General features: G+C 47.4%; 1 protein-coding gene across 1 annotated transcript in view; it reads left to right on the top strand.

Annotated features, from left to right (window-relative positions):
* LOC111150821 (Rho guanine nucleotide exchange factor 26) overlaps window positions 1-11,541 on the top strand; it is a 120,256-nt gene extending 108,715 nt beyond the window's left edge. The window contains exons 13-15 of the mRNA XM_022508442.1: window positions 8,559-8,626; window positions 9,929-10,033; window positions 10,617-11,541. Coding sequence (XP_022364150.1) covers window positions 8,559-8,626; window positions 9,929-10,033; window positions 10,617-10,759 — 316 coding nt within the window. The 3' untranslated portion in view covers window positions 10,760-11,541. The remainder of the gene's footprint in view (window positions 1-8,558; window positions 8,627-9,928; window positions 10,034-10,616) is intronic.
* Window positions 11,542-13,609: the final 2,068 nt, after the last annotated feature.

Raw genomic sequence — 13,609 nt, 5'->3', positions numbered from 1 at the left:
AGTAAAATCGGTGGTGACCCTAATGATTAGTCTGTGCTCCATTTCCCTCCTTTCCTCTACCAGATGTAAAATGAGATGAAGGTGACGTGATTTGCTTAAAGTCACACAGGAAGTGAGTTGTTGCCAAAGCTGGGACTAGGCCCTGACCCTCCTGAATCTAGTGTTCTTTCTGGTTACAAGTTTTAATTATCTTACTAAGCCTCCATTCAGTAGACTGCTCAGCCCTCCCTTGCCATTTGGCCCTGTTGGACATCTGGAAAGGGAAACTCCAGGAAGCCAGTTGCTATGAAATGGGAAAAACTACTAAAACGTGGATTGTTTCCTTCGGTTCATAGACTCTAAAAAGGAAAAATATTTGTGGAAACCCAGCTGGCAATTTAGGGCCTCCCATTGTTTGAAATATTTAGTAATAAAATCCAGAATAGATGGTACAGGAAGACGTCTCTGAGGTGACATTTGGACCGAACCCTGAGTGATGAGGAGTCAACACATGGGAAAGTGAAGGGCCGGAATGATCCAGGCGAAGGCAACGGCAGGTGCACAACTTCTAGGGAAACGGGTCTGATGTTGTCAAAAGTGGCTTGAACAGGGTGAAGGAGGCAAGGTCAGAATAAAGGAGGGAGAGAGTGGTGGTCAAGAGGCCATCAGAGGCCAGAGCATTGGAACTCCCGTGTGGTGTGTGGGCCATCAGTCCTCACACCGTCTCCGCCTAGGCACAAGGGAAGGGGTTAAGAACTTACAGCATTTTGACATGTTGGCAGCCTCAAGGCATGTGATTAACAGTAACTCACTTTTGTTGTGTTTCGAAGAACACTTGGTCCACAATGGATGGGGTGGGGTGGTGAGGACTGGTTCTTCACCACACACATTTTAAGAAGCATCATCTAGAGTTTCGTATAGCAGAGTTCCCCGGGGAGGACTGGAACAAAGGCAGACGTTTCAGCAGAGAGAGCAAATAGGGTCCTGTTACGGCACCTGGGTGGCTCAGTCAGTTAAACATTTGCCTTTGGCTCAGGTCATGATCCCAAGGTCCTGGGATCGAGCCCTCCATCGGGCTCCTTGCTCAGTGGGGAGCCTGCTTCTCCCCTGCTGGCCCTTCTCCCTGCTTATGCACCTCTCTGTCTCTCTCTCTCCCTTCCTGTGTGTCAAATACATAAATAAAATCTTAAAAAACAAAACAAAACAGCGTCCTATTGCAGTAGTCAAGGGGAGTCCTGGATGTGGCCTGGGCTGGGGTCTGAGAGAGGAGATAGAAACATGGTATTGTAGGGGTGTTGGATGAGTTGGGGTGGCCATGCAGAAAAGAGAGGAATCGATGGTACCTTGGATTTTAGACTTGAGGAGCTAACACAGTATGCTCAATTGCTCCTTCACCGTCTTCGGTGTCCCTTCTCTCCTGCTCTGTCGAGGCTGTTCCGTGGAGAGTAGAGCAGCGGCTGCTGGTGACCCCAGTCGGCCGTCTTCCTTTCTCTCCCTTTCATCTCATTTCATTCTGTTGACTGATCCGCTCTCTCATCCGGACTCCCTTTTTGACATTTTCTTAATCTGTTATCTGTGCTCTCTTAGCTTTCCTTCCATTTCTTTCTTTCTTTTTTTTTTTTAAATACTTTATTTATTTGGGAGAGAGAGTGCACAAGCAGGGGGAGCTTTCTTTCTATTTCTAGCCATTCCTCTTTGCTTTCCCATCATAAATGCAGCCTGCCTGGACCAGTCAGCTACCCAGCGCTTTCCCCAAATGCACATTTCTGTAACTGGAACCATTGGCACCATTTCACATTTATCCAGTCTGGAGACTCGGTGTCATTTGTGACGCTCCAGGTCTGCACAAATCCGTCATCTGCCACTTCTTCCTGTACAAAAAAGTCCATTGCATCTCTCCTCGTTTCCATGCCACTACCTCCTTCTGGGGACAACCCATGTATCACTTATCTTGTTTTTTTAAAGATTTATTTATAGGAGAGAGCGAGTGAGCAAGAGTGAGCAGGTGAGCGACAAGCGGGGGTGGGTAGAAGAGAGGGAAAGAGAGAATCTCTAGCAGACTCCCTGAGGATCGGGGAGCCTGACACGAGGCTCCATCCCACAGCCCTGATATCATGACCTGAGCTGAAATCAAGAGTCGGATACTGAATCAACTGAGCCACCCAGATGCCCCTGTCTCCCTTACCTTTTGAGCCTCCCTGTAATGGCCCCTAACCATCCCCCCGCTCTCCAGTTAGTTGTGCATGTTTTTATGACTAATCCCTACGCTCAGCTGTGTCTTTTTCTCACTTTGTACATAGCAGGTTCCCAGTACATATTTTTGGAATTGCTAGACAAGGTGGAATTATGGCCTCTTGGAGGGAAATCGTGCTTCCCTGTCACTGTCTGTGTGGATGGTCACTGTCCCTTTTGTGCTGCCGGAGCAAGTTTTCTCTAAATTCCACTTGTTTTTCCACATTTGCTACGAAGGCTGTGGTTAACATTTCTGTAGGACGTACATTTAAGCCACGTATACTGGGTTCTCTCTGTCTGCCCATGAAGGATCTTAAATCACGTTGTTCACAAGACAGCAGTCTGTGAAAAGTATAAAAGCATATCCTTTATAAAAGGACAACGGACGAATGTTTTACCGCTGTCATTCTTATCCCTCTGGGTCTTTCTAGAGGAATGTGGGAGTTGGACAGCCCCCTTTGTCTGCCTTCATGAAGACGAAGCAGGGACAGCTGCAGCTAGCACGGCCGAGGGGCAGCACCTAAGTGGCGTCCCCGGCTTCCTGGGTTTATGGTGGAATTTGTGCGGCATTTGGGCCCAGTGTGTGCGGTGGTGAGACATCCAGGCGTGTTCAGGGATGAACGCACATTTTCTTTACCCTTTATGTTTAACTATAGGATATAATCACCTCAAACCATAATCAAAATTGAGATCGCTTGCAAAATTTCTCTCTCACTGAAAGAACTAGAAGCCTCGCGGATGTGGTGGGTCCTGTCAACCATCCAGACAACCAGTTCCCGGGCCTCCTGATAAAGGGGCATTGTTTGCTTGGAGTCTGTTGTGGCCTTCCTGCCTCTGTTAATGATTTAATTAACAACAGGAAGTAAATGGGATGGAAAAAAATTATAAAGTATGTCTGACATATTCTTACCCTTCATCCTCTAACAAAAATCCACAAGAGAGGATAATTTATCTGGGAAAAATGAGTTTATTAACAGGCGGTAGTATCCTCCCCTCAATGCATCTGGAATCCTCATCCAAGCCTGATCTCTTCCATCGTACAGTGCCCCTCAGATCACTTGGTCCTTTGTGACACTCATCGCCAACCCCGAGGAAACAGGAGGGCAGGCGACGGTGTGGGTCTTTTATCATGGAGCAAAAAGGAAATGGACCCACTTTCGGTTATTCCAGGGTTCCAGGCCCGACTCTTGTCTCATCAGCTGTTTGATATGACACACAAGAAATAGTGGCTTTAATTATGTAACACGTCATAAAATCTAAATTTTAGAACTCTTATTGTGGACATCGGGAATTATTTTGCTTTGGTTCGATTTTTTAAATTGGTGAGTTGAGTGTGTGTTCGGCTTTGTTAAATTCTGTTGTACAGCGTCACGAAAACCCTTTGACCCTTTGGGCTTTCTTTCATGGAGCCGTTCATTGAACTCAGCTGGTTGAACTGAATGTGTGAGAGAATGAATAAAAACCACCACCATCTTCACAATCCCACCCTTCACAGAGGCGTGAAGGACTTTTGCCCAAAGGCCATGGGTACAGGAGTTTGAAAAGGAAGTGTAGGCAAATTTGTAGACTGTGGGAAGGAACACAGAAAGTACTTGGCTGGCTACCACTGGAAGATGCTGCAAGGGAGGGTAGAGAGCCGCCACCTGGGGCGCCCGGGTGGCTCAGTTAAGTGTCTGCCTTCAGTCTGGGTCATGATCCCAGGGTCCTGGGAACACGTCCTGTCTTGGGCTCCCTGCTCAGTGACAAGTGTGCTTTTCCCTTTGCCCTCTCCCTCTGCCATCCCTCTCCACTGTGATTGCTTTTGCTCTCTCTCAAATAAATAAATAAAATCTTAAAAAAAAAAAATGCCATTGGTTGGCTGCTGGTTAAAACTCACTTCGGTGAAGTCCTCCATGGACACGCCCCACGCTCTTCAGTCCCCAGTCTGTGGCCCTGTGTCTTTGTTTCAGAGCCTAGTCTCCGTGCTCTTGGTACACATCTGTTTTCTAGCAGATGTCTGGTAGCCTGTGAGAAGTCCAGCTTTGTGTCTTTGACTTTTTTTTTTTTAAGATTTTATTTATTTATTTGACAGAGAAAGAGAGAGAACAGGTAGGCCAGAGAGGCAGGCAGAGGGAGAGGGGGAAGCAGGCTCCCTGCTGAGCAGAGAGCCTGATACGGGGCTCGATTCCAGGACCCTGAGATCATGACCTGAGTCGAAGGCAGAGGCTTAACCCACTGAGCCACCCAGGCGCCTCATGTCTTTGACTTTTGCACAGTGAGGTTTAAGCCTACTGTGTGACCGCAGTTGGCTCCTGCAGAGGGAGCCGGGGGTGCCTGATGGTATGCCGTGTGTGGAGAACTTGGGTCTTAGGAGAAGGCTCACGTGCAGATACTTATGTCCGATGTCTCTTCTCACTCGGTCTTCTCTCTCTCTGCGGGTGTCAACTGCCTTAAGCAGAATGTTCTACCACACACAGCCCGTCACACACTGTGTTGGATTCTGTGTGTTTGTTTTCTTTCCTCTCTGCTCCTTCATGCTGGGGGCTGCTGAGAGCAAGAGACCCTGTTTTATTCCCTTTGCAAGCCCGTCCTAACACAGGGCTCGTGCGAGGCCAGAGGTGCTCGGCGGTTGGCGGTCCACGGAAGTGGTGGCCGGGCGTCTCGGAGGTGATGTGCCCACGTCCACACGAATGCAGTGCTCCTCATTCTCTCACTTCATTTGGGCAAAGGGAAAAGTCTATGAACAAAGGGTGGGGCGGGCTGTGAATTCACACGGATTGTTTCCTCCTGTCCCCGGAGAAAAAAGCATCTTCAATCGAGCCCCACACTTCGTAACTCAGTTTAATAATGGGTATGTCTGTGCCCTGGGTTCTCTTGTTCTTAGAATTCCCTCCTCTGTTGAGGGAGTCTCCTCCCTGCTTCAGGGATGCAGTGCTTTCTGCTTCCTAGTGGGAAGGAGCTCCTTGGCAGGGCTCTCGGAGGCCCCGGGGGGGAAGTTGTGTGGTTTTGACGCCATGTGGGGGGGTCTGGGAGGTGGGGGACCGGCTCTATTGAAGCCATTTCAAGAAGCGGCTCCTTTCAGCGAGGGCAACAAGGAGTGTCTTGTTCTGTCCTCTCGAGGTTCTGTGAGGGGGCCGCAGTGTCAAAGGGAGGCCATTAGCATCCAGGCAGCATGCCACGGGAGTGAGAGGTTTCATCTGGACTTCTGGAAACTGGCTGCAGGGTCAGGCCGTCCCTGAAATGGGCCACCGGATGCCAGAAGTGGGCTGTGCTCAGGGCGGGACTCAAAGGGCCGCAGACGGGAGTCAGGGCCACGCAGAGGTGGGAGGCCAAGAGGAGGCCGCTGCCTCCGTGGTCGGCTGTGGTGCACAGGGATGCACATGGTCACCTTTCGTTTCTCTTGGTGAATGGGTCTTCCATCTGGCAAGTAGGACTTCGTTTTCAGTTGCCTTTGTGCTTTGGAAGTTCCGCATGAGCCCGAGTATAAAAATAGATCTTTTCCGACGAAGAGATGGTATCAAAGATGGAAGTGCTTGCGTGGGATCATTTTATTTTTATTATTTTTTTAAGATTTTATTTATTTATTTGACAGAGAGAGATCACAAGTAGGCAGAGAGGCAGGCAGAGAGAGAGGAAGGGAAGCAGGCTCCCTGCCGAGCAGAGTCTAATTCAGGACTCGATCCCAGGACCCTGGGACCACGACCTGAGCCGAAAGCAGAGGCTTAACCCATTGAGCCACCCAGGCGCCCTGTGCGTGGGATCATTTGAAAGGAGGTTGTGCTTTATAAAGTAATTGTTCTTCATAAAACCGCCCTGAAGCCCTTTGTGGCCTGTAGCAGGGTTTCAAAGAGCAAGAGGTACCATCAGTGTCTCCGTAAACTGCGCACGTCACTTACTCCTTGATGCACCTGTGTGACTGGGCCCTGGCCTCAGTTTCTTACAGGAGTCCGCCTTTCAGCACACTGCAGTTCCCACCCTCCCTGACTTCCTTCAGTGTTTGGTGAGCACCAGCTAGGGAGCACCGCCTTTTAGGCCCCGGACTCCCTGGCTTATATGCTGACTCTACCTCTTAGCTTTGTCTCCGGGAGCAAGTGCTTCTTAACCTTCCAGACCGGCTTCGTCCTTGGAACAACACAATGGAAATAATGATGTTACTATTTAATTTCCACGATTGTTGTAAAGATGAAATTCGATGGGACTTGCAAAATACAAAACAGTACTGTCGCTGGCACATAAGTGCTCCATAACGATTTGGAACGAGACCCAGTTCCTGCCCTTCTGAGGTTGATGGCCTAGAGGAGAAACAGATGAGTGAGGCCGTGGGGGGTGGTGCGTGATGGCTGACTGATTCCTTAGGTTAACAGCTGTTTTCAGGACTCGTTATGTACTGGGCAGTGTTCTGGAGATGAGGCAGTGGACTGAGCAGACAAGATGCCTGCGTTCACGAGGCTTACAGCTGGCTGGCAGTGGGATAGGGCTGTGCAGGGGAGAGACTGGGAGCAGGACCGACAGACTGGTTGAGGATGGAGGTTTGGGCTTCTGCATCTGAGGAGGCCACCTGGAGGAGGTGAGGCTTGCGTTTTCAGAACTGAGTGGACGTGCTGAACCAAAGTGGACGTGCTGTAGGATTCCATTTTCATAAAGCATAAGACAGGTGCAGCTAGTCTGTGGCGGTGGTTCCCTCTGTGGGCGGTTATTGATGGGGAAGGGACAGGTGTCGGGTGCACCTATGAAACCACCCAGGCATCTGTATACACTGAAGATTAGTGCAGGGTTTTATGTATGTTCTTTGTTGATGAGGAGTGAGCTGAATGGGTAGAAACAGGGGGAAGGTCCTACTTGAGAGCACGAAGGGCAGGGAGGAAAGGGTGTGGGACAGCGTGTGCCTCAGGCCAGCAAGCAGTCTGTCCCGTCCAGATGGAAAGATACCTGAGGGGCGGGGAAGGTGGTGTAACAGCAAGAAGCACCTTTAGGTACAGGCTGTTGCAGAAGAAAAAAAAATTTTTTCAAGCCCTGGGCATAAAGGCATCCCTTGCTAAGAAGGCCGAATGCAGAGTCAAAACTCACCTTGGTTTGGATCACTTGCCTCAGGACCTCCATGCAGCCTGCTCATCCTTTCAGTGGCCTTTTGGGGGATAATGTGAAATAACGGATGTCAAGTGCTTCATCCGCCATGTAGTATGGGCTTATTTCATTTTATTGTTTTAAGATTTTGAGAGAGAGCACAGAGTGAGGGGAGAGCAGAGGGAGAGGAAGAAGCAGAGTCCCCACTGAGCAGGGAGTCTGATGTAGACTCGATCCCAGGACCCTGGGATCATGACCTGAGCCGCATGTGCCCCTATAGTATGGGTTTGATCAGTGCTCCTGCTGCTGCTGCTTCTTTTTTTCTTTAAAGATTTTATGTATTTATTTTTTTTGACAGAGAGAGACATAGCGAGAGAGGGAACACAAGCAGGGGGAGTGGGAGAGGGACAAGCAGGCTTCCCACTGAACAGGGAGCCCTGATGTGGGGCTCGATCCCAGAACCCTGGTATCATGACCTGAGCCGAAGGCAGGGGCTTAATGGCTGAGCCACCCAGGCGTCCCTAATCCATGCTTAAGAGACTTTAAAGTCTGTGTGTGTGCGCGTGTGCATGCCTAATTTAATTAATTGCAATCTTGATACTTGACTTCCCAAATCAAAAACTGGGGATAACTGTATTATGGAATAATGCTTATCTGAGACTTCTGATCCTTCAGTTAAATAATTATTTTGTTTCATGTAATTATAGCTTATTAATATTTAAAAAGTCTCAGTTGTATTTTTCCTTAAAATTTTTTTTTTTTTGGCTCTGTTCATTAAGTCCTTTTAAGCATTTGGGAACAGTCTAAGAAAGTTCAAAGAATTTCTGTTTATTTCAGTAAGGCTCAAGTTTGGCAATCTCAGCCATAAGAGGAACTTTAAATATGTCTAGATTCACCTTTCTTGAAGTACTTTGAGTGTAGGGGGAGGAAGAGAGAATGGAGAGAGACTGACTTACTGGAATTTTTTTAAATGAAATTTATTGTTTAGAAATGTTGAGTCAGACGGAGTAGTCTAAATATCTTTATGTGATTATGTGTTGGTGTAATCCTCTCTTTATTAAATCTTAAACTGTCCTGTGAGAACTTCCACTTAATAAGTAGCCAGGTTCATTCAGAATCTTTTTAACGGCAATGACTAGCGTTCAGCCTAGATTCCCCGGATTATGTTTCTTAAGTAACTCACACCCCTTGTTCTAAAGGCCAGCCCTATAACTCTCCAGGGAATCTCCCGTTTTCTGGAACGGCTTTGCTTTCTCTGTCCCAGCACCTTGAGTCTCTCAGTTGTATATACCCTCTCTGTTTAGGAGTGAGCGAGCCCGCTGGATAACCGCCCTGGGACACAGCAGCGGGAAGCAGCCTCTGGACCGAACCTGTAAGTACCTGGAGGGCAGCCAGCTCTGGAACATGGAGGGGCTGTGCCCCCTGCTGGACGCTGGGTTGTTAATGGTTGACCACCACAATCCCTGCTCTGTGGTTCTTGTCCGAGCAGTAGTTCCTGTGGCCCTGCATCACAGAATCCTGTGATCCCTGCTTTGGAAGCCAGCGGATCTGAATTCAAATCCAAGGTGCAGTTCTTTGATTCAAATCCAAGATGCAGTTCTTTGTCATGTCAACGTGGCAAATTATTGCAAAACTTTCCTGAGCTTGTTTAATCTCCTGCGAGTCAGTTGCATTATTATATACAATACGGGGTTATCGTCAGGATTAAGTTAAAGAGCCTATGTTGAAAACCCTGCTTGTCCTGTAAAGCTCTTAGATTTTCAGCTCTTGTTAATGGACAAGAGTCTAATGTTTAAGCCTTCTCCATACGACAGTCTGAAGCTAAGCTGAAAGAAAATTACTTTACCATCCCTTTTGGCCTTATTTATTAAAGTGATACTATTAAGAAAATGCATTTCTTTCTTCTAGGGCAGTAGGAACGGATGCAGGAAAGGGCGGTGTCCTGTGCTTAATAGCGACTTAACTTTGATGTTAGGCATCTCTGGGTATTTCTAGCTGGAAGGTCAAATCAAAAGAACTAGAGCAGCAAAATTGGTTATCTTGGAGTGCTCAAAAACCATAGCTTTAAGCTTAGAGCCAAAACTAAAGTGATTGGTTTGAAAGTTGTCTAGAATAAAGTTTTCTATTATTAATAAATAACAAATTAAGAACTCAAGTCAGTCAGTCCCAAGTCACTGAAGTTATAATGTTTGCTTATGATTTAGCATTTTGGGGGAACTCTAAAATGTCCAACTTTTGCTTGGAGCTCCTTTTGTTTCTGAACATCTTTGGCAGCTTTCCTGTGCCGACCGGCTGGGGAGCCCCGTGGATGGAAGCCGGGGGAATGGATGTACTGCAGATGCTGGTGTCAGTTGCATGGCCTTGGCACGTTAATCTGTCTGGCCTCAGTTTCCCCTTATGCACAATGGGTGTTATCTGCTCTATTGTGTGTAGCTTGTCCTGGCTCTATTTGAGGGAATTTGTGCATCACAAAAGGCCTCTCACGATCCAGAGTGTCTAAAGTTCTAAGGCTCTTAGCCAAGTAAGTTCCTGGACAGTTTCTGTTTGGTAGACGCTTAACTTGTTTCTGCCAGCGCCGGCCTTGAATTGCACAGAAAGACTGAGTAAACGTACAGTATCGATTTGTACCTGTCTGGTTCTCCTCTGCTCAGCGTGTCCCCCGTTTCCCTCGCAGCACTGACCCAGGTGGAAATCATTAGATCGTTCACTGCCAAGCAGCCAGATGAACTCTCCCTGCAGGTGGCAGATGTGGCTCTCATCTATCAGCGGGTCAGCGACGGTGAGTGGAGGTTCTTACGGGCACACCCCACGCAGCTCTTGGGGTGCCAAAGAAGAGAGGAGTCTGGTTTTGTTTCTAACGCTCACATTCCATATCCCTTTGGTTTTCTCAATGCACCTGCCTTTCCTCTATCAACACTATTGCTTTTCATGTTTTCGAATAGGAATGCAGTCACATGGTGTATGATTGAAAAGCAACCTTGAATGGTCGTCCTTCCTTCCTAGCCCCCAGTGACTTAAGTGCTCATCTCCAGAGGTTCTTCCTTCCTCACTTAAAAAAAAAAAAAAATCAGTTTCCTGCTGCCCCCATCTATGTGTAGCGTCCCCTTCCTCAGCTCAGCCCAACTCCTGGGCTCTTATGCTCCCTTTGGGGCCACTGGTGGTGTCCCACCTCCGGTAAGTCATTCATTCCTTCTTGAGGCACTTCCCTCTGTTGCCTTCTCTGCTCGCCTTCTGTCCTCAGTCACGCACGAGCCAGGGTAAGCTGTAGCCGCTGAAGTTCGCTCACGTCCTCCCCGAGCCGGGCAGGGTTCCGGTTCCCCCAGAGCCCCGTCGCTTCATGGGGACTCTGCTCTCATTTGCAGGCTGGTATGAGGGGGAACGGCTGCGAGATGGAGAGAGGGGCTGGTTTCCTATGGAATGTGCCAAGGAGATAACCTGCCAGGCTACAATTGACAAGAACGTGGAGAGAATGGGACGCTTGCTAGGACTGGAAACCAACGTGTAGCCTCCTCGACGGCCTTCCACGAGCGTGAGATTTGCACTACATCCCGGCCGGCTGGTTGGTTCTGGGCCGGCTTTGTTGTTCATTTTAACGCAGCCTGTTTCATTAGAAGAATGGAAACACTTGCCTTTACGCTTGCCAGGTGGTTCTGCTCTCTCGGGAGAACAGCTACCAGATACAGTGAGTTTGCAAGTCTCAGTGTGAGCACGCTGTCCACGTGCAGCCTTCTCGAGGCCCGCAGATAGAGGGGAGTCTGCTGCGGGGGCCAGGAGGCTGAAGCTCCAGCCGGGCTCACCCTTTTCTGGCCTGGAAAATGGATATTGGAGGCTGTGCCCTGGTTTTCTTTTTCCTCTTTCACCAAGAATGTTACTGTCCCTCCTTTTAACCTCTCCTTTGTATGGTTCTCCCGGTCTTAGCAAGGGTCTGTGTGTTTAAGGAATGCCCAGTTTTGTAAATATTTTTTTCTGCCTCTTTTATTTTAGATCTGATTCTAATGCTAAGAGCATTTCACAAGGAACTTGTAGAGCTCAAAAGGTGAGCTGTTGAGTTTTTCTAAACCTCTTCCCGGGAAAAGGGAAACTGACACTTGAATTTTTGCCACCTCTTTCCTCATTGGGAGAGAAGCTTACTTTAGAGATTTTCTTTTTAAATCGATCTTACCCAGTATTGGTCTCCGATAAGTAGAGCCTAATGAAACCCTACTCAGGCTACTCAAATAAGAATTTAGATGGTTCGCATGAGTGAAAAAATGCTGAATATAGGAGAGGGTCCTACTTTTTTTTTTTGGAATGTTCCCAAATGAGCTGATAAACTGACATGAGGCTGCTTTGCCTTTAATAATTTTGCCTTTTATAATTTCTTTAATAAAGATTTTGACTGTTCCTACTCCTGTTTCTAAACAGGAAATTGGCCAAAACACAATCTCAAGGTAAAATTAGACCCTACCAAGGAATCAAGATGCCAACACGGCATCTAACTGAAACATTACATTTTGGTCTTAACGGGAATCCATTTTATATGCACTAAAGGTCTTGCTTGCTGGATTTGGAGGATCTCTCCACCATGGGTGTCTGCAGAACTTTTATTTCTTCCGTCTCCTGCTGGTGCAAGGAGAGAGGATTTTAATAGTTCGTTTCATAGAGAGGGAATGAGGGTTTGGAAGATGGAGGGGGCAAGGTGGTTTTTATTGGCAGGTAGGTTCCTCTCCATTCCATTTTCTTCTACAGAGCGATAAACCCTGGCAAAGGGTGCATTATTCAAGAACTCAGATCTGTGACACATTCCACCCATTACCCGCCAACCAGGTACCCAAATCATGAGCGAAGTGGGTAAAGCAGAAGCTCAGGGTGGGAGCTATGTATGCTTGCCTCACACACCCTGTCCTGCCAGCTCAGCTGTGAGCCACTCCAGTGCACCTGGGGCCTTCTCGTCCCTGGATCCGTCTCCTTGACTTATGCAGACATTTCTGGGTGTCAGAGACAGGCAATCCCCTGAGGGCCTTGAGGTCTGGGCCAGTCAATGAAGAGCAGTGGACACAGCAGATTTCTCCAGGTTGGTATAACAAGGAGTCGATCTCTTCTTTCATGTCACAGACCTTTTAGAGGAGAGGTTAAGAAATTGTACTCTAATCTCATGTGATGTTTGCATTTAAGAAGGCAAATGTTTTGCTTGCAAAGGGATCATTTTGTTATTTTTGCTAATATCCATTTGAAGCTAAAAACAACCGTAGGAATCCTGTGAATTAATTTATAAGTAGAGATGTTAAACGGACTTGGAAATACAGGTGTTTTATAAATCAAAGCCTCATCCAGCAAGCAGGTGAGTACTGTTACTGGGTCTTGTTGTTACACAGCGGGTGTGTAACACACCCAGTTTCATTTCCACCATGAACTGTCATTTTCATAGGACAGTACTGTTTTCCAGCCTAGTTCAGTTTCTACGAATAACTTCTCAGAACTGTACAACGTCTTCATTCAGTGACCTGGGGAGAACAAACACACTCATTTTTGTCCCAACGAATCGATACTGCTTGTATACTTTTGGTGCAGTGAGTTTATAAAGATTTTGTATATACTTGTTCTTTTGTATTTGTGTGCTTTAATTCACTATAGCATGTATTCATTTATATAATTTGCTAAATGTTTGGTCAACTCAGGAGTTCTACTCAGAAGGTTATCTACAGCTAACATAAAAGGGCACTGATCTTGTCAGGTACATGTTGCCATCAGCTGCCTTAGAAGGCTGGAGCATTTTTAAGAGCTGGGCCCTGATGTTTCTTCTAGTTTCCACAAAACTGCACAACAGAGTAACTTAAGTAGTCGGTGGTTCCCTTGACGCTAGCTCTTACTCATTTTGGCATCCTAGTATCTGAACCTTTGTGCTTGTGAAATCTCACCACCTTGTGAATCTTGGTGGAAGGCAAGAAAAGACTGACTCCTGTGTTAGTTTTCTTTTACTGCATAACAATGACCACAAACTTAATGGCTGAAACCAACATCCATTCATCATCTCACGGTTCCATGGTAAGAAGGCCGACATGGCATGGCGGGTTCTCTACTTAAGAGTTTCGGTCTCAGAAGGCAGACACTGACACCAAAGTGCTAGCCGGCTGCTCGCTCAGCCAGAACGTGCTATTACCTTCTTTCATGCTCACACCTGTTGTTGGCAGAATTCAGTTCCGTGTGGTTGTGGGACCCAGGTCCCTGCTTCGTTGTTGGCTGCCAGGAGTGTGGGAAGCTCCCAGCTTCTTGAACCTGTTCATATTCCTCACCATGGGTTCCTTCATCTTCAAGGCCCCCGTGGCATGTTGAATCTTCCTCATTCTCACACTTGGAATCTGACTTCATCTTATAC

Source organism: Enhydra lutris, unplaced genomic scaffold (genome assembly GCF_002288905.1).
Source record: "Enhydra lutris kenyoni isolate GAN:26980312 unplaced genomic scaffold, ASM228890v2 scaffoldscaffold2, whole genome shotgun sequence".
Lineage (NCBI taxonomy): Eukaryota > Metazoa > Chordata > Mammalia > Carnivora > Mustelidae > Enhydra > Enhydra lutris.
The sequence above is the reverse complement of the archived record's forward strand: the minus strand, read 5'-3'. Positions and strand labels throughout refer to the sequence as shown.